The sequence below is a fragment of the Mustelus asterias genome, chromosome 8, assembly GCF_964213995.1.
Source record: "Mustelus asterias chromosome 8, sMusAst1.hap1.1, whole genome shotgun sequence".
In the NCBI taxonomy this organism is placed as follows: Eukaryota; Metazoa; Chordata; class Chondrichthyes; order Carcharhiniformes; family Triakidae; genus Mustelus; species Mustelus asterias.
Window position 1 is genome coordinate 35,334,280 of NC_135808.1, and position 21,098 is coordinate 35,355,377.

At 44.8% G+C, this 21,098-nt stretch overlaps 4 protein-coding genes across 5 annotated transcripts in view; all 4 read right to left on the reverse strand.

Annotated features, from left to right (window-relative positions):
• Positions 1–2,968, reverse strand: part of LOC144497048 (uncharacterized) — a 388,053-nt gene extending 385,085 nt beyond the window's left edge. Inside the window, exon 1 of the mRNA XM_078217778.1 lies at positions 2,952–2,968. The gene's annotated coding sequence lies outside the window, so the exon portion shown is untranslated. The remainder of the gene's footprint in view (positions 1–2,951) is intronic.
• The window catches only part of LOC144497015 (uncharacterized), a 507,438-nt gene that overhangs the window by 245,704 nt on the left and 240,636 nt on the right, over positions 1–21,098 (reverse strand). The window lies entirely within an intron of this gene.
• Positions 1–21,098, reverse strand: part of LOC144497025 (uncharacterized) — a 335,427-nt gene that overhangs the window by 227,568 nt on the left and 86,761 nt on the right. The gene's annotated exons all lie outside the window — the stretch shown is intronic.
• Positions 651–21,098, reverse strand: part of LOC144497040 (uncharacterized) — a 74,288-nt gene continuing 53,840 nt past the window's right edge. Inside the window, exons 1-2 of one of the 2 annotated variants that reach the window (XM_078217765.1) lie at positions 7,910–7,940; positions 651–3,350 (exon numbers count right to left, since the gene is read on the reverse strand). In XM_078217765.1, the coding sequence (XP_078073891.1) occupies positions 2,166–2,978 (813 nt within the window). In that variant the 5' untranslated portion in view covers positions 2,979–3,350; positions 7,910–7,940 and the 3' untranslated portion in view covers positions 651–2,165. Of the gene's footprint in view, positions 3,351–7,909; positions 7,941–21,098 lie in introns of those variants that run through there. The other variant, XM_078217766.1, reaches the window with a different exon arrangement.

Here is a 21,098-nt window from a genome sequence, read left to right on the forward strand (position 1 = left end):
GCAGTACCTGTTCCCGCCCACACAAGGAGCAAGAATCTCGAACTTGTTGGACATGTTCAGGGACTGAGACTCCTGCAACCCTACCTCCTGGATCCCTCTACCTGCTTCGCTCGCAGCCACACCCTCCTGTCCCTGAGCACTGGCCGAATTCAAAGTATTTAATCTAAAGGGTGTGACTGCCTCCTGGAACACTGCGTCCTGGTATCTCTCCCCTTCCCTGAGATCCCATGACACTACACTGTAGAAGAGAAGTTATTCCTGATTTCCTGGTCAATATGGATCCTGCAAACAATGGCACTGAAGTAGATTACTTGCTGATCATCACACTGCTGTTTGTGGGATCTAGTTGTGCACAAATTGGCTGCCATATTTCCTCCATTACAACAGTGATCATACTTCAAAAAGCACTTAATTGGCTGTAAAGTGTTTTCAGATACCATGAGTTTATAAAAGTTGATATGTAAATGCAAGTATTACTTTGTTAGAGAAACATTCTGCTTCCTGTGAACTGGAAATTCGAAACCCATTGATGGAGGAAGTATACCAGCGCACAGTGACATTGACCAATATATTGTGTATAGGGCTCTTACTGTAGGCTCCTGAGTGTTTCAGTGAATAGGAACACACCATACTGACAAAACAGGTAGCTTGGGTTCAGATAAAAGGTTAATTTATTTTGAGTTATAAATCTATACCGAAGATTGATATAACAGCAGAGAGACAACAATACAATATTCAGCTTATAACAAAATTTGAACCAACTAAATTTACACTGCACTTGGAAATGACTCAAGATATTTCCCAGAACATGAAATGAATCTTGGAAGAGTGTAATGTGAACATATCACACCTTTATTACATTGAGGTATGATGGGCTAAGAAAACTCGGGTCTGTAGAGTAAAAGTAAAGTTTATTTATTAGTCACAAGTAAGGCTTACATTCTTACTGCAATGAAGTTACTGTGAAATTCCCCTAGTCGCCACAGTCCAGCGCCTGTTTGGGTCAATGCACCTAACCAGCATGTCTTTCAGAATGTGGGAGGAAACCGGAGCACCCAGAGGAAACCCACGCAGACATGGGGAGAATGTGCAAACTCCACACAGACAGTGACCCAAGCCAGGAATCAAACCCGGGTCCCTGGCGCTGTGAAGCAGCAGTGCTAACCACTATGCTACCGTACCACCGAGACTCATCCCCACTCCCTCACCATACTCAGGATAGTAGTCCTCCCAAAAAGGAGTGTACAAACATTACGCATGGTTTCAGTGAAACTCCCATCACCCGACACACACACACACACACACGCACCCCCGACACACACGCACCCCCGACACACACGCACCCCCGACACACACGCACCCCCGACACACACGCACCCCCGACACACACGCACCCCCGACACACACGCACCCCCGACACACACACACGCGCCCGACACACACGCGCCCGACACACACGCGCCCGACACACACGCGCCCGACACACACGCGCCCGACACACACGCGCCCGACACACACGCGCCCGACACACACGCGCCCGACACACACGCGCCCGACACACACGCGCCCGACACACACGCGCCCGACACACACGCGCCCGACACACACACGCCCGACACACACACGCCCGACACACACACGCCCGACACACACACGCCCGACACACACACGCCCGACACACACACGCCCGACACACACACGCCCGACACACACACGCCCGACACACACACACACGCCCGACACCTACTGAGTTTCTTTAACAATCCAACAACTGTATGAAGGCTTTATTACAGAACTCACAACAATAGTGTTTCTCTCCAATGTGAATGTATTGATGGACCAGGAGATACAATGACTGTGCAAAAGCCTCATCACACACTTCACACTTGAATAGTTTCCGTCTAGTATGGATCTGCTGGTGCTTCAGGAGAGAGGAGTGGGTGAAGGTCATCACCAAATTGCACCTGAAGAGTTTCTCCCTGTGTGAATCCTCTGTTGTCGCAGGATGGTTGAAGACATAATAAAATCTTTATTGTAAATCTCACACTTTAAAAGTTACTCTCCCGTGATCCTCTGATGGAGCAGGAAATTCAATGAGCTTGAGACGGCTTTGTCACAAATCCTCACACTTGAATGTTTTTTCCTCATTGTGGATATGTCGGTGTTTAGTGATCAACGATTTTATGAACATTCGGTGGCACAACTTCAGCAGTTTCTCTCATGTGAATGCGCCGATGATACACCAGCCCCGATAATTGAGCAAAGCCCTTATCACACACCTCACACCTGAACGGTTTCTCCCCAGTATGAACCCGTTGATGTTGCAGCAGCGTTGATGGCTGTGTGAAGGCTTGGTCACAAATGTCACATTTGAAGGGTTTCTCCCCTGTATGAATTCGCTGATGTCTCAGGAGATCAGAGGATCGGGTGAAAGTCTTGTCACAATCTTCACACCTGAACGGTTTCTCTCCTGTGTGAGTGCGTTGGTGTGTGCGGAGGTTTGGTAACTGTGAGAATGATTTATCACACACCTCACATGTGAATGGTTTCTCTCCAGTGTGAATGCGCTGGTGATTCACCAGGGTCAATAATCGTGCAAAAGTCCTGTTACACACCTCACATTTGAACGGCTTATCCCCCGTATGAATGCGTTGGTGATTCAGGAGAGTTGATGAGTTTGTGAAGGCTTTGTCACACATCTCACACTTGAACAGTTTCTCCCCAGTATGCATGCGTTGGTGCCTTCGGAAGTGAGATGAGTGTGAGAATGATTTCTTGCACACCTCACACATGAATGGTTTCTCCCCTGTGTGAACGCGTCGATGATACATGAGGCCCGATGATTGTGCAAAGCACTTGTCGCACACTTCACACTTGAACGGCTTCTCCCCTGTGTGAATGCGCCGGTGTTTCACCAGGGTTGATGAGTGTGCAAAGGTTTGATCGCAAACCTCGCACTTGAATGGTTTCTCTTCCATGAAGCAGCCCTTGTGTTTTCAGTTCTACAAAAGATGCGCCTCATGTAGTATGGGACCTTATAATCCTGTGGAGTCCTTCTCACACACCTCACACTTGAACAGCCTCTCACCTGTAGGAATGAGTCAGTGGTTCATGACACTCGATGAATGATTGAAGCTCTCACCACACTTGGAGTTCACTCGCACTTCTTCCCAGTCTCATCCTGACCGATCACCCACAACCGAACCTTCGGAAAGGTTGGTTCTGATGGAAGGTTCCACACCTGTGAAGGGACTGGATGTCTTCTCACACTTGTGCAGTTGTTCTGTGGGTGATGGTCAGGATCTATCCGCAGTGTCTATCCTCTCTGTGTATTCTCTGGGGCAATCCTTCTGTAAAACAGGAAAAGGAAACATGATTTCCCCCAACTCTCTCTCCTCTTTTGCTGAAGGGACTGACTCCTCAGTTAGAGACTGTTCCGCAGTGAGTGCCAGTCTGCCATTCCCCTGTGTAGGGATCAGATACAAGTCCTTTATTTTCCCTCACTTGACTGTCACACACCCTCTGTTTACGACAGGAACACTGGATAGTGACTAGGAGCAGTCAACATGGCTACTTTCTTTCTTCTGCCCAGACCGTGAGGGCAATGGAAAAGAGAGCCAGATGGGAGTGTAAAACGGGCTATTAATTCACTATGAGCTTGTGTCGTGCTGGTGAAGACCAGTTTTATCTTAGAGTATGTGTTTAATATAAAAACACTCAGAAGAAATGTTAATTCAATGAAGATTTTGAAATTTCTCCCCTTGTTTTCGCAACTTATTTGAAGAAAACACATTGCTAGAAGCTAGGGAAAATATTGCTTCAGTGTAGCTGATTGAAGCGTTCTGGTATCCTGGGAAATTAGATACACTGCACACACTCAGACTGCACATCCCAAATTCAGCTGTCAGACACAGCACTGGGCAAAACTATCAAATCCAAGCCCAGAAAGGTTGAGGCCCTCCAAGGCTGAGGCCTTCAGCTAAAATCTTCAAAGAAGGTGAAGAGGGCTAGTGGTAGCCATACTAATAATCATACTCAGTGAAAGGGTCAAAAGGTGCAGTTTTACAGAAAAATTACACACACAGTTTAACACAAAGGCACAAAATTGTGGCTGTCGTTTTCAGGCAGAAACATTGCAGGTGACATTCCTTACAGATTTTGAAACAATATGAAGGTGTTTAAAGAACCAACTGTTCTAAAGATAACATGGGGAGGCGACATACTTTATGGCTTGAACACAGAGTCTGTTTATCTCTCACATCTCTCTAGTCTGAGAGTATTCATTAACCCTGAAAAACTGGACATAGGAGAAGGAATTGATATCTATAAGCGAGGCACCAGCCATGATGTTAAAGACAACTTGCAGCCGGTGATAGATTAGATCAGGTTTTTTTTTATACTTTTCCAATTCAATCAAATCAAGTCCAATTCAGAGTCTCAACAAGTTGAGACATTTCCAATCCAGGCTGACAAGACAGGGTATGCAACCCCTACCCTGTCTTGGGCCTGATCTACATGAGCCAAGCTGATTGGAGTAGGCAGAGGTTTCCTCCTCCAAGGCTTGATCTCATTTGCATCTTAGCCAAAAGGCCAAGATGCCGCTTTTAAAAATTGCTTCATATGAAAATGAAGCTTAAATGCAACCCAATGACCTCAACCAAGTGCAGCATCAGCAGACCACACTTGATCTTAGCCAAAAGGCTGAGAAGCGATCAGTTGGTACATTTAAACCTTTACACTGGTTGGATATTATAATGAAGTAGATGTGCAGATGTTGTGACTTGGTCATAACACCTGCATCTTATACATGATGTAACTCTAATAAATAGTTGTGAGTGGACATAGATAACAAATGTATAACTCTGATTGTATATGTTAATTACTTGAAATCGAATATGGAAGTATATATTTTTGTATAATCGCACATTCATGGTCGCACAAAGATTAGCATTGCTGCCTCACGGTGCCAGGGACCTGGGTTCAATTCCTGGCTTGGGTCACTGCCTGTGCGGAGTCTGCACATTCTCCCCGTGTCTGTGTGGGTTTCCTCCAGGCACTCCAGTTTCCTAGCACAGTCCAAAAGATGTGCTGGTTCGGTGCATTGGCCATGCTAAATTCTCCCTCAATTTTAAAGTTTAAGTTCATTTATTATGTCACAAGTAGGCTTACATTAACACTGCAATGTAGTTACTGTGAAAATCCACTAGTCGCCACACTCTGGCACCTGTTGAACAAGCATTGGAGTGTGGTGACTAGGGGATTTTCAGAGTAACTTCATTGCAGTGTTAATGTAAGCCTAATTGTGACATTAATAAATAAACTTTAAGCTATATTCAGGGCTCTGGTTCTCCACTAGCTGGCCTACTAGTTATAAACAACTGATTTAAAATGCTGAAACTTGGTCTGACTATTTAAGGGGAATAAAGTCTGCAACAAGCTGAGCACCAATAGCCCCACAACAGAAGTATTAGGAGGCATGTGTCCAAATATGGCAGCAGAATTGCTATGGTGCTGATTAACAATCCAGAGATTAAGAGTTCAAATCCAACTATAGAAAATTAGATTCATAGAATTACAGTCCAGAAACAGGCTATTCGGCCCAATTGGTCCAGACAAATCTTGGTGTCAGTGATAGGCTTAAAATTAAAAGAGAGCATGTTTCTCTCTGTCAGCATGGAGGTTATCTGGGTGAGCCTACACACACAGAACAGGGAGTTGGAAAATCTGACTTTCGCCAGAAACTGCTGCATATGTAAAAATCACTATGATGAGAGATGTATATTTTTATATTTTTTGTGATGATTTTGGTACTCTAAGTAAAAAAAGTTGTGTGTGTGCAGGGTTAATTAAACAGGGGGAAATTTACGAGAGACAGGTTCTCTGTGAGATCTATGAGATGAAAGGTTGAAGGTGATATTGTAATGAGAGTTATGGTGAGTTTAAGTTACAAGTCAATCAGTTGGATTGAAAATTTACATCGTGAGATAAGGGGGAAAATTATTTTTTTTCAGCTGTTATATTTCAAAAGGGAACTCGGAGATGACAAGGAACACCTTACAAAGGGGCATATTAAATCTTATTGACCCGAAAATAGAAAACAAGAAAGATTTTTATATTTGGAGAAGTTGAGTTCAAGTAGGCTTTTGAGGAAAATGGAACCCGAGGTGAAAGGGGAATGATATTTAAAGAAAGGGGTCGGGCGGCACGGTAGCACAGTGGTTAGCACTGCTGCTTCACAGCTCCAGGGACCTGGGCTCGATTCCCGGCTTGGGTCACTGTCTGTGTGGAGTTTGCACATTCTCCTCGTGTCTGCGTGGGTTTCCTCCGGGTGCTCCGGTTTCCTCCCACAGTCCAAAGATGTGCGGGTTAGCCTCCCACAGTCCAAAGATGTGCGGGTTAGGTTGATTGGCCATGCTAAAAATTGCCCCTTAGTGTCCTGAGATGTGTAGGTTAGAGGGATTAGTTGGTGGATATGGGGGTAGGGCCTGGGTGGGATTGTGGTCGGTGCAGACTCGATGGGCCGAATGGCCTCTTTCTGTACTGTAGGATTTCTATAAAGAGTTACTGTGGGGGACACTCACTGAGGATTGTCTGTGAGCTGGAGTGCTAAAAAGCTGCAAAAGATTTGAATGGGACGCAGCCATCCAGTTCTGAGGCCAGAAGCCTTTGTCATCCTTGTTTCAAATCCCTCAACATTTCTCCTCCTTATTTCTGTCATCACCTCCACCCCAACAATCACCTGACATATCCACACTCCTCTAATTCCAGCCTCTTGACCATCTCCCATTTTAATCACTCCGCCATTGGTGGATATGCCTTCAGCTACCTCAGTTCCTATCCCTGGGATTCCCTCCCTAAATCTCTCTGCCTCACCTTCCCCCTTTCAGACACTCGTTAAAACATACCCATTGACCAAGTTTCTCATAATGTGTCTTTAAGTTTCCTCATGCAAATTGGTGAAAGTGTGTGTTTGATAACTGAATCCTGGATGATTATAAAAAGATCAATGGAGCTTTATAGGGTTCACCTTCACATTGTATCAAAGTCTGGGTTGAGTGATCTCAAGAGGCGGGAGCTGCTCGCTCAGCTACACTGTTCATTTGTGTTAAAGTGAGGATTTTTGACTAACACCGTTCATCTCAATCAAAATATCCTGTGTTATTGCAGGGATCAATCTTCAGCTCATTATTTTCCCAAAAATATACTCCCTGAGTTGTTACCCATTATAGGTAATGATCAAATTCCCACAGTTAGGAAGTTTCAACGATTAGTTTACGTTTTAATTTGAATAATCTTGACCTGATGGGAAATTTGTTTGCAGATCTTCACACAAACAGAAAAAAAGATTCACTTCAAATTTCAACATCCACTCAAAAGTGTTGGAGAGTTTAACCTCACAGCTACAATGTTAGCAGAAGCAGCAAACTGATTCACAGTGAATTCGTCCAGAGACAAATTAAGACATAGAAATTTTTGGGAGGTTTTGGAGGGAATGAAAAAGACAGGAAACATCCAGATCCCAACACTCAGACAGAACTGACCATTCACAGTCCACAGGATAGTAACAAACTCACAACTCAACAATAGGAAGTCAGTAAGAATCCTCAGACAACCTGCCCTCCCAGATAATTACACCTCACCTTCTCATATTCAGTAATGACCCATCAACAAAACTCAGCCTGTAAATCAGAAGGGAAATTCTTCCAATAAACACACTCAATATCCAACACACAGCTCCAATCAAACAGCTCAGCTCAAAGCACCGAGTAAACAGGTCTCTCAGCTGGATCTTCTCACACAGCATAAGGGGCATTTCCACACCTGATTCCCCACAGGATAGTCAGACTGCCTGAACATTAGTGTGGATATTATGCAATGTAATTATTATAAATTCTGCTCCTTCACTCACCATCTCCTCACTTGGTTTTCAGTCCCTACAGGAAGTGAAGCAGCTGTGAAAGAGGAAGAGGAGGGAATGGGCAGAGTGGGTGGGCTCTCTGATTGACGTCTCTCACAGCCAATCCTAATATTTCTGGAGTAACAGGAGTTTCCTAAAGTTTGGGAAACTGACCGGTGAAACGGAGGCGACTTTGAGCAGCAGATCAGGTGGGGATTTAAACTTGTCATTGTCCCATCTGAATAAAACCTCACTTATTGCAGCTGCTGTCTCAGTTTTCCTGGTAAATGTTTGACAGAGATTTCTAGTGTGAAAATAGCATTCTTCATCCTCGGAGGCTTTCAAACTGACATCAGTGTGGCCTGTGTAACCCCAGATGTGTTTGAAAGCAGATCAGAAGAGGTGTACAGTGGTGGGATCAGGCACAGGAGAGAGGGGCACAGAAGACAGGGAAACAGGGAGAGGGGTGAAATTGACTGGGCTCTGGGGTAGTGTCTCTGTGAGATTATCATAGAAACCCTACAGTACAGAAAGAGGCCATTCGGCCCATCGAGTCTGCACCGACCACAATCCCACCCAGGCCCTACCCCCATATCCCTACATATTTACCCACTAATCCCTCTAACCTATGCATCTCAGAACACTAAGGGCAATTTTTAGCATGGCCAATCAACCTAACCCGCACATTTTTGGACTGTGGGAGGAAACCGGAGCACCCAAAGGAAACCCACGCAGACACGAGGAGAATGTGCAAACTCCACACAGACAGTAGCCCAAGCCGGGAATCGAGCCCAGGTCCCTGGAGCTGTGAAGCAGCAGTGCTAACCTCTGTGCTACCGTCATTAAAAAATCACCTGGAGAGAGAGGTGGGACTCATTCCTGTGTGTGGGACATGAAATTGTAACATCAGCCACTGAAGGGAGCGATTAACCTTATCCCTAATCAGCTGACCATTAGTTTGCTCACCTTCCCTGAATATGGGTTTGATGTCCAAGTTTGTGACAATGAGAGTGTGACACTACTCTGCCTCTAAGGAATGCATTTGGACTTTGCTTCTTGTGAAAGGAATATTTAAACTTCAACTCTGTTTAAACTAAGCCAATTTGTCTACAACCGGCAGCCCACATGGTGAGCTAGCAGACGAATTGGTCCTAATTATTGGAGTATTTGTTTTAAGCTGAGTTAATGCAATTTTGTTATTGTTGGGTTGTTCCCTGGGGTTTCACTTAGAAATCTTAGAAACCCTACACACAGAAAGAGGCCATTCGGCCCATCGAGTCTGCACCGACCACAATCCCACCCAGGCCCTACCCCCATATCCCTACATATTTACCCACTAATCCCTCTAACCTACGCATCCCAGGACACTAAGGGCAATTTAGCTTGGCCAATCAACCTAACCCGCACATCTTTGGACTGTGGGAGGAAACCGGAGCACCCGGAGGAAACCCACGCACACACGAGGAGAATGTGCAAACTCCACACAGACAGTGACCCAAGCCGGGAATCGAACCCAGATCCCTGGAGCTGTGAAGCAGCAGTGCTAACCACTGTGCTACCGTGCCGCCCGGTAACCTTGGTAAGAAGTCTCACAACACCAGGTTAAAGTCCAACAGCTTTATTTGATAGCAAATACCATAAGCTTTCGGAGCGCTGCTCCTTCGTCAGATGGAGTGGAAATGTGCTCTCAAACAGCGCACAGAGACACAAAATCAAGTTACACCTTGGTGCAGAGGGGGGGGCGGGAAAGGAAGAGGACCTCCTCGTGAACCTACTCCTGGGCCCGGCAAGGGTGCCGCCCACAGATCCAGGCAGTGGGTGATTGAGGGGGTCGTCCAACCTGACTGTCTGCCGCTCTACTGTGGCTACGTTCGTGGCCAGGTGTTCCTGGAGAGGTAGTGCCCGAGGGCACTGTTAATGCCTGCTGTGCCCGCTGGGCACCGCAGGGACTGGGGTGTATTATTGACCCCTTTAATCATATTTTAATTTGATGTTTTAAGTTTCCTTTCCACTTTGTCTTTTGTTTCGAGCGGTTCCCCTCCTTTTAGGGAGCTGCCCCTTTTTGAGTTGTCACTAATTTTAATTTGATTTTGTTTATTTGGTTGGCATCAAAAGATGTCCCTGGGGTTTCAGAGTAGGGTTTAATTAGAGTGATTGACAATAAAAAAATTATGTGAATGGGTAGAGCTACGCTTACATAGAGACAAGCAGGCAGTTGCTGTTTGAATTTGAACAGAGCAGCAGTTCCTTCTCTCTCCCTCTGGACATTGACGTTTGGGACATGCTAGAAATGAGGTATCTCTCTCCAGAGGTCTGCAAAAGGTGTTTATTCCCCCACTCGCACTTGCTCTGGAGTTCTGCTGTTTGAAGACAAGTCTTTCTCTGGAGGCTGTTATCTGAGAGTCGGAAGACAGGTGTATCTCTGTCCAGAGGTGTTAAAAGGCTGAAGGACTAGCAACCCATGTAAGGCTGTGTGTTTTGCGAACAGATTCTGCAGAGGCATTTACATCCATGAGGATAATGTGCAAATTGGAATAAATAGAGATAGCTAGTAGTTAAAAATTATAACTTGTCATGTTTAAGTATTTCAATTGGTAAAGTTATGCTAATTTCTTTTGATTATCGTTAAACAAAAGCTTCCACCTGGAGTGGAACACCTTAAGCTCACGTAAATGTCAGAATCAAAAATAATTGGGGTGGAGGCTAACTTCACAAGATACCTTGGAGTTTCTAATCTGGCCCTGACAATATCATCTTGGGACGATCCAGTGTGAGTGATGTTCATATGGGGTATTCTCAAACAGCCATTACACACCACATGAAGGAGGGGAATCATTTTCTGTTCATGGAGCTCTGAGTCTCCTCGGGTGACCTTCAATACCGTGTGTTATCAATCACTCCCAGTACCTTGGGGAAGCAGCTATTCCATAAAACTCCAGTCACCTCTGCTGCTGCTCTCTGAGTGTTGTATTCAATTTAATGAAGTCATTTACTCGCCTCCTATCTCTTTCTCTTCCTCTTTTTTCTCTCTTAATTCTTCCTATCTCTCCACTTTCCTTCTCAACTTCTCTCCTGCTCCTTATAGAAATATAGAAACCCTTCAGTGCAGAAGGTGGCCATTCGGCCCATCAGGTCTGCACCAAGAACAATCCCACCCAGGCCCTGTCCCTGTCATCCCACATATTTACCCCACTAATCCCTCTAAACTACACATCTCGGGACACTAAGGGGCCATTTAGCATAGCTAATGCACCTAACCCGCACATCTTTGGACGGTAGGAGGAAACCCGAGCACCCGGAGGAAACTCACACAGACACCGGGAGAACGTGCAAACTCCACACAATGACCCAAGAGAGGAATAGAGAAAGTTCACTATATTAAACTATCATAAATGAATAACAAGGCGGAAACTCTATACAATGTTACGGGGATACTAATGTTATTATAACCATATTAAATATATTTGAACTTTCTCCTCTTTATATGAAACAACAGAAACAAACTATTAACTATGGGTCTGTAATTTGCTGAAATAATTGTTGGTCACAGCACGTAGACTGGACTCATGAATATGACTGAGTGTTGGTGCCTAAACGCCCAAAAACCCTGCGTGTAATTTGAAGAGCCAACTCAAACGTGGGCAGCAGATAGATGGGGACACCACCACCTGTAAGCTCCCCTCCAAGTCACACACCATCCTGATTTGGAAATATATTATCCTTCCCTCACTGTCGCTGATTCAAAATCTGGGAGCTTACTCTCTAACAGCACTGTGGATGCACCTACACACATGGCCTTCAGTGGGTCAATAAGGTGGCTCACCACCACCTTCCCAAGGGCAATTAGGGATGGACAATGAGTGCTGGTCTACCAGTAACATCCACATGCCATGAACATTTTTTTAAAATCTGAAGAAACCAGCAGCAAAGATCAAAACCAGAAACCATCTACTGACCAAACCTGCTGGATCTATGTTGGGAAGCTGCTGCCACAACACATGGGACTTCAGCATTCGCCCTATCAGACTCCACGGCAGAGTACTGAGCACCTGGTAAAGGACATCTCACACACATCTTGCTGAGATTCAACTGAACACAATGTGCATCATAATTGTAACCCTCCACTTAGCTCCTCTCCCCTGACTTCCTGTCCTCACAAACATCACTCCCCCTCACATCCCCGACTAGCCATAACCCACAAGCTATTTGAAACCCTCTGTGCTGCCTCACTTACCTACTCCATGATAACCTGTTCAACCCACGTGCTGCCCACCTTCCATCTCAGTGCCCATATGGAGCAACCTTCCTGAGCAGGATCACCCTTGGATCAAGGAATGGGAAACATGGAAAGTCACTAACAAATTCCTTGTGACAAACCCCATCTGTCAAATGGCTTTAAACTACCCCAATGAGAGTGCTTCTTGCTAAACAGGTTCAGGATAGGCCAAGCCCCTCTGCAGACAACCTCCATCGCTGGGGCCTCAGTACAAACCCCTTATGCATTTGTGGTCATTATGATCATTACCGAGGAGTGTCTACAAATTAATCACTGTAAATTCACCAAATGAGAAGCCTTTTGCTTGGCTTCAGGAATTTGCATTCACAAAACAGAAAAACAGAAACCCAGACAGAAAGACAACGCTGACATCTGCAGGTAGAACTCGTTACCACTTTAAATCAAATCAAACTTTCAGGCTGCCACTTTACCAGATGAAAAGCATTCTGCACACAGCCTTTGGACTTAACCCCTGAGAAACTGAATCTAATACAACAAAAATATTACACGTTCTTGTCAGCCATAACTTAGTTAGCACTCTCGTCTCTAAGTCAGAAAGTTATGCATTCAAGTCTCACTCAGGGACTTGAGCTCTGAGGCTGAAATGCCAGTGCAGTACTGAGGGAGTGCTGCACTGTCAGAGGTATCATCTTTCAGATGAGTTAAACGAAGGCTTTGTCTGCCCCCTCGGGTGAATATAAAAGATCCCATGACAGTACGTTTAGAAGAGCAGGGGAGTTATCGCTGATGTCCCAGTCAGTATGGATCCTGCAATCAACATCACCAAAACAGATTATCTGGTCATTATCACACTGCTGTTTGTGGGAGTTTGCTGTGTGCAAATTGACTGCCATGTTTCCTAAGTTAAAGCAGTGACTACACTTCAAAAAAATCACTTCATTGGTTATTAATTAATTGAGTTAATGAAAGTTGATATAAGAATGCAATTTTTTCTTCTTTCTCAGGGAAATGTTATGCTTCCTGTGAACTCAATATTCGAGACCTATTGATGGAGAAAGTATACCAGCCCACAGTGATAGTGACCAATATATTGTATACAGGACTCTTACTGTAGGCTCCTGAGTGTTTCAATGAACAGGAACACACCGTGCTGACAAATCAGGTAGTTTGAGTGCAGTTGAAACGGTGAATTTATTGTGAGGTATAAATCTACCGGGAAGTCTGCTAAAAACAACACATTATAAACCTTTAATTAACAAAACATTTGAAAAAGACTCAGGATATTTCTCAGAAGATAAAATAAATCTTGGAAGAATGTAAGGTGAACATATCACACTGTTATTACATCAAGGTATGATGGGCAGAGGGAACTCAGATCTGTAGAGACTCACCCCCACTCTCTCACCAAACTCAGGATAGTAGTCCTCCCAGACACAAGAGTACAAACATTACCCATAGTATTAGCCAGACACCCATCAACTGAAGAGGATCTGTCTATAATTCACATCACCAACTAAAGCAAGATCTGATTCTACCCCATGCCCACTCCTGAGAGCTAAAACTGACATTCCAGTGCAGCACTGAGGGAGTGGGTGCTTGTGCCGGTAAATTAGAAGTTGAAGCCTTCCTAACCACTGAGTATCTGATTGTCAGATACCAGGGGATGCTAAGTCGGAGAGTCGGTGCAGAATCAATGGTCTCCTTCTGCACTGTAGGGATTCTATGAGGAGAGAATGGGCAGAGTGGGTGGGCTCTCTGATTGACGTCTCTCACAGCCAATCCTAATATTTCTGGAGTGACATGAGTTTCCTGAAGCTTGGGAAACTGACCGGTGAAACGGAGGCGACTTTGAGCAGCAGATCAGGTGGGGATTTAAACTTGTCATTGTCCCATCTGAATAAAACTTCAGCTGCTGTCTCAGTTCCCCTTGGTCAGAGTGAGAGTCAATGAGTGACTTGTACCTGACGCTGGACTGAAAGGATGCTGAGTTTATACAGCAGCTTCTATGCATATTGATATCTTCTTTTGGTGATCTGGTCAACGGTTAAATTGACCTTCTTGAAACAATTGGACTGATGGTGGGAGAGATTGGAGACAGACACTGCTTTGGAAGGAGAGCTCCCATGTGTGAGCACTGGAGGATAAACAACACAGACAACTCTCAGTGTAAGGGAAGCAGGTTCCAAGTCCGTGAGGAGATGTCGTTGTTTGGAGACAGAGGAGGAGTAAATTAAACAATCCTGACACGTCACACAGGAAGGGTTTGTCTCCTGCATGGGTTCACTGACGTTCCAACAGGTCCAAGAACTGTGTGACAGCTTTGTTACAGAACTGATAGAGTCTCTCCCCTGTGTGTGTGTGTTGATGGACCCGGAGATGCTGAATGTGTGAAAGTCTTGTCACACATCTCATCCCTGAACAGTTTCTCACCTAGTGTGGATTTGCTGGTGCCTCAGGAGATCGGAGGAGTGGATGAAAGTCTTGTCACAAACATCATGTGAATCCACTGGTGTCCCAGGAGATCCAAAGCCATTACAAAAGGTTTATCACAACATCACACTTTATGGCTTTCTCCGATGTGAATGCATTGTTGTTTGTGGAGAGTTAATAACTGCAAGAATGATTTGTCACACACCTCACATGTGAATGGTTTTTCCCGTGTGAATACATTAATGTACACCGAGATTCAATGAAATTGAGAATGATTTGTCACACACCTCGCACATGAATGGTTTCTCCTTTGTGTGAATGCTCTGGTGTCTCAGGAGGGTCCAAGATGCCACAAAACCTTTATCATAAACGTCACACTTGAAGGGTTCCACCGCCCAGTGTGAATCATTTGGTGTCTCAGGAGGGTAGGAGACATTGCAAAAGCTTCCTCACAAACTTCACACCTGAAGAATTTGTCCCCTGTGTGGATCCTCTGGTGAATCAGAAGTGTTGAAAATGTCACAAAAACCTTATCACAAACCTCACACTTGAATGGTTTCTCCCGTGTGGGTTTTCTCGTCCATCAAGAGATCTGAGAGTTGGCAAAAACCAGCTCATGGAATCCATAGAATAGAATCCTACAGTGCAGAAGGAGGCCATTCGGCCCATTGAGTCTGCACTCACCACAATTCCATCCAGACCCTATCTCCATAACCCCATGCATTTACCCTAGCTGGTCCCACTGACACTAAGAGGCAATTTAACATGGCCAATCCATCTAACCCACACATCTTTGGACTGTGGGAGGAAACTGGAGCACCCGGAGGAAACCCACACAGAGAACGTGCAAACTCCACACAGACAGTGACCCAAGCCGGGAATTGACCCCGGATCCCTGGCACTGTGAGGCAGCAGTACTAACCATTGTGCCACCGTGCTGCCCCAATTTCACACTCTTTATGAGCCTGTGGCTTCCTCCTCACCCAACTCCCATTTGAACAGCCTCTCACCTGTAGGAATGAGTCAGTGATTCATGAGGTTCAATGAATGATTGAAGTTCTCAACACACTTCTTCCCAGCCTCACCCTGACCAATAATCCACAGCTGAACTTTTAGAAGGGTTTGTTCTGATAGAAAGTTCCACACTATTGACCAGTTTCAGATCTGATGATATGTAAAAGCTCCCCTGACCCGACCGATTTCCCGATGATGGTTTCTCTGCCCAACTTTCTCTGTGTTGAGTAATGCTGTGAAGGGACTGGATGTCTTCCCACAGTTGTGCAGTTATTCCTTGGGTGAAGGTCAGGATTATCTGCGATGTCTATCCTCTCTGTATTCTCTGGTGCAGTACGATGCAATCCTTCTGTAAAACAGGAAAAGGAAACATGATTTCCTCCAACTCCCTCTCCTCCTTTGCTGACAGATTACAAATATAAAGTCAATTAATTTAGGTAATTAGCATATTGCTACAAGATGGCATTGATTAGCACATTGATATTGTCTTTGGAATTAGGTGATAAAACACTGTAGATTTCAGATTGGTGAGCAGAAGGGGCAGAACCTATCTTCCCAGACATCATGAGGCTAGTTTAATGATAATCATGGAATGAGGGCTGTGCCGGGCTGTGAGATTGTGGTGAATACAATCCTGCTGCTGCTGATGGCTCACTGCACCTCATGGATACCCAGTTTTGGGATCTGTCCTTAGTCTATTCTCCCAGTGATGATTAACATGGTGAAGTACTCACTCATCAGCTGGAAGGGGAGCGGTAGTTTTCCTTGATCTTGTTTGACCTGAAGCCATGAGACTCCATGGCGTCAATATTGAGGACTTCCCCACCTGCCAGTGGGACGGGACGTTCCCAGGGATGGTGAGGGAGGATTCTGGGATGTTTCCAGATTGATATGATTCAGTGAGTATCAGTGCTAATTGACCAGTCTGTGGGGCAGCTCTTTTCACTTGGGGACTTGTCCTCAGACCTTGGTAAGAGAGACTTTACAGCCAGGTCCCAACACACAACTGACCATTCACAGTCCAGGGGATAATAACCAGCTCCCAACACACAAGTCAACAATAGGAAATCAGTAAGAATCCTCTCACAATCTGCACCTCCCAGATAATTACACCTCTTCTACTTATATTCAGTAATGAGCCATCAACAAAAATCAGGATAGTTTACTATTCCAATGAACTTTGTTATGTCACTCACCATCTCCTTACTTGGTTTTCGGTCCCTACAGGAAGTGAAGCAGCTGTGGAAGGGAGGGGAGCACAGTGACACTACTGCCTCACAATACCAGGGACCCGGGTTCAATTCCAGCCTTGCGTGACTGTGTGGAGTTTGCACGGCTCCCTGTGTCTGCATGAGTTTCCTCTGGGTGCTCTGGTTTCCTCTCACAATCCAAAGATGTGCAGGTTAGTTTGATTGACCATGCTAAATTGCCCCTTAGTGTCCCAGGATGTGTAGATTAGGGGGAATTAGCAGGGTAAATATGTGGGGTCAAGGGGAAAATGCTAAGTCGGAGAGTTGGTGCAGAGTCAATGGTCTCCTTCTGCACTGTAGGGGTTCTATGAGGAGAGGATGGGCAGAGTGGGTGGGTTCTCTGATTGATGTCTCACAGCCAATCCAAATATTTCTGGAGTAACTTCAGTTTCCTGAAGCTTGGGAAACTGACCGGTGAAATGGAGGCGACTTTGAGCAGCAGATCAGGTGGGAATTTAAACTTGTCCCATCTGAATAAAATGTCACTTATTACAGCTGCTGTCTCAATTCCCCTGGTAAATGTTTGACAGAGATTTCTAGTGTGGAAATAACATTCTTCATCCTCAGAGGCTTTTAAACTGACAGCATCATTGTGGGATGTGTAACCTCGGATGAATTTGACAACAGATCAGAAGCGGAAGACTCACAGCATCCAAGGCAATGATCACGGGAAGTAGTGTGATCAGCATATGTTTAGGAGAGAGTAGGGCACTGGCAGAAGGAAAAGAGATGATATTGGAAAAGAGATTGAGCCAAGTCTTGGGGAGTGACTCTGTATATTGCAGTGACCTTGAGTGTGATTCCGTGCTCTGGACTTGGAAATTGACTGTAGGGAGACTAACTCTGAGGAAATAGAACAAGGGTTGACCATGGGCCGTGGACATGTTGGTGTAGGTGTGCGGCAGTCAGAATGGGGAGATGAGGTACAGTGCTGGTGAGAGCGGGAGTGGAATGAAGAGCCCCCCCCACAATGTAGTTTCAGATTAAATGTCATCTCGAGCTGAAATGTTAACTCTCTTTCTCTCCACAGATGTTGCCTGATCTGCTGAATATTTCCAGCACTTTTTGTTTTGATCCCAGTTTTTAAAACACAGAAATAGACCATTTGCTTTTGATCGGTGCTTATGCTCCACGTTAGTTTTCTCCCTCCCAATGTTATCATCAGCAGATCTTTCTATTTCTTTCCCCTCATCTACTTCCCTGGCTTCTCCTCACATACATCAAAACTATTTGCCACAATTCCCTGTGGGAGGAAGTTCCACATTCTGATCCTTCTCTTGGGAAAGAAGCTTCTCCTGAATTCCACATTGGGTTTATTATTGACTATCTTAAATTTCTGGCTCCTGTTTTCGACTGCCCCCACCTTCTCTCCATTAAAGCCCAAATTTTTAATTTTATAATTCATCATTTTAAAGCTATCTAAGATATGCCCTCTCAGCCTTCGCTTTTCTAGGGAAAAGAGTGCTAGCCTGTTCAGTCTTTCCTGACAGTTACAATCCCTCAATTCTTAATATCATCCTTATCATTTTTTTTTGCACCTTCTCTAGGGAAGTCCAAATAAAACTGCATTTATTTCAATGCAAGAGGCCTGACGGGTAAGGCAGATGAACTCAGGGCATGGATGGGTACGTTTGGACTAGGATATGATAGCAATTACTGAAATATGGCTAAGGGAGGGACAGGACTGGCAGCTCAATGTTCCAGGGTACAGATGCTATAGGAAAGATAGAACAGGAGGTAAGAGAGGAGGGGGAGTTGCACTTTTGATTAGGGAAAACATCATGGCAGTACTTACAGGGGATATATCCGAGGGTAGAACTGAGAAATAAGGGGTAAATCACTTTGATAGGGTTGTACTATAGGCCTCCAAATAGTCAGCGGGAAATTGAGGAGCAAAAATGTAAGGAGATTACAGATAGCGGCAAGAAAAATAGGGTGGTAATAGTAGGGGATTTTAACTTTCCCAACATTGATTGGGACAGTCATAGTATTAGAGGGTTGGATGGAGGGAAATTTGTTGAATATATTCAGGAGGAATTTCTCATTCAATGTGTGGCTGGCCCGACTAGAGAGGGAAGAAAATTTGACCTCCTCTTGGTAAATAAGGAAGGGCAGGTGACAGAAGTGTTAGTGAGGGATCACTTTGGGACCAGTGACCATAATTCTATTAGTTTTAAGATAGCTATGGAAAATGATAGGTCTGGCCCAAAAGTTAAAATTCTAAATTGGGAGGAAGGCCAATTTTGATGGTCTCAGGCAGGAACTTTCAACAATTAACTTGGGGAGTCTGTGGGAAGGCCAAGGGACGTCTGGTAAGTGGGAGGCTTTCAAAAGTGTGCTAACCAGGGTTCAGAGGAAGCACATTCCTCTTAGAGTGAAGGGCAAGGCTCGTAGAAGTAGGGAACCCTGGATGACTCGGGATATTGAGGCCCTGATCAAGAAGAAGGAGGCACATGACATACATTGGCAGCTTGAAGAGTATAGGGGATGTAGGAGTAGAGTTAAGAGAGAAATCAGGAGGGCAAAAAGGGGACACGAGATTGTTTTGGCAGATAAGGCAAAGGAGAATCCAAAGAGCTTCTACAAATACATAAAGACCAAAGGGTGACTAGGGAGAGAGTAGGGCCTCTTAAGAATCAATGTCAACTGCGTGCGGATCCACAAGAGATGGGTGAGATCCTAAATGAATATTTCTCATCAGTTTTTAAAAGCATGGATGTTAGGAAACTTGGGGAAATAAATAGCGATATCTTGAGGAGTGTACATATTACAGAGGAGGAGGTGCTGGAAATCTTAAAGCGCATCAAGGTAGATAAATGCCCGGGACCTGATGAAGTGTATCCCAGGACATTGTGGGAGGCTAAGGAGGAAATTGCGGGTCCCCTAGCAGAGATTTTTGAATCATCGATAGTCACAGGTGAGGTGCCTGAAGATTGGAGGGTGGCAAATGTTGTGCCTTTGTTTAAAAAGGGCTGCAGGGAAAAGCCTGGGAACTACAAGCCGGTGAACCTCACATCTGTGGTGGGTAAGTTGGTGGAAGGTATCTTGAGAGACAGAATCTACAGTAATTTAGAGACGCAAGGACTGATTAGGGACAGTCAGCATGGCTTTGTGAGTGGAAAATCATGTCTCGCAAATTTGATTGAGTTTTTTGAAGGGGTAACTAAGGTAGATGAGGGCAGTGCAATTGATGTTGTCTACATGGACTTTAGCAAGGCCTTTGACAAGGTACCACATAGTAGATTGTTGCATAAAGTTAAATCTCATGGGATCCAGGGTGGGGTAGCTAAATGGATACAAAATGGCTCGATGACAGAAGACAGAGGGTGGGTTGTAGAGAGTTGTTTTTCAAACTGGAGACCTGTGACCAGCGGTGTGCCTCAGGAACCTGCGCTGGATCCACTATTATTTGTCATTTATATTAATGATTTGGATGAGAATACTGGAGGCATGCGTAGTAAGTTTGCAGATGACACCAAGATTGGTGGCATAGTGGACAGTGAAGAAGATTATCTCGGATTGTAACGGGATCTTGATCAATTGGGCCAGTCGGCTGACAAATGGCAGATGGAATTTAATTTAGATAAATGTGAGGTGGTGCATTTTGGTAGATTGAACCAGGGCAGGACTTACTCAGTTAATGGTAGGGCATTGGGGAGAGTTACAGAACAAAGAGATCTAGGGGTACATGTTCAGAGCTCCTTGAAAGTGGAGTCACAGGTGGACAGAGTGGTGAAGAAGGCATTCGGCATGCGTGGTTTCATTGGTCACAACATTGAATACAGGAGGTGGGACGTCTTGTTGAAGTTGTACAAGACATTGGTAAGGCCACGCTTGGAATACTGTGTACAGTTCTGGTCACTATATATTATAGAAAGGATCTTATTAAACTAGAAAGAGTGCAGAAGAGATTTACTAGGATGCTACCGGGACTTGATGGTTTGAGTTATAAGGAGAGGCTGGATAGACTGGGACTTTTTCTCTGGAGTATAGAAGGCTGAGGAGTGATCTTATAGAGGTCTATAAAATAATGAAGGACATAGATCAGCTAGATAGTCTCTATCTTTTCTGAAAGATAGGAGAGTCTAAAACTAGGGGGCATAGGTTTAAGGTGAGGAGAGATACAAAAGGATCCAGAGGGGCAAATATTTCCACACACAGGAGGGTGAGTGTCTGGAATATGCTGCCAGAGGTAGTAGTAGAGGCGGGTACAATTTTGTCTTTTAAAAAGAGTTTAGACAGTTACATGGGTAAGATGGGTATAGAGGGA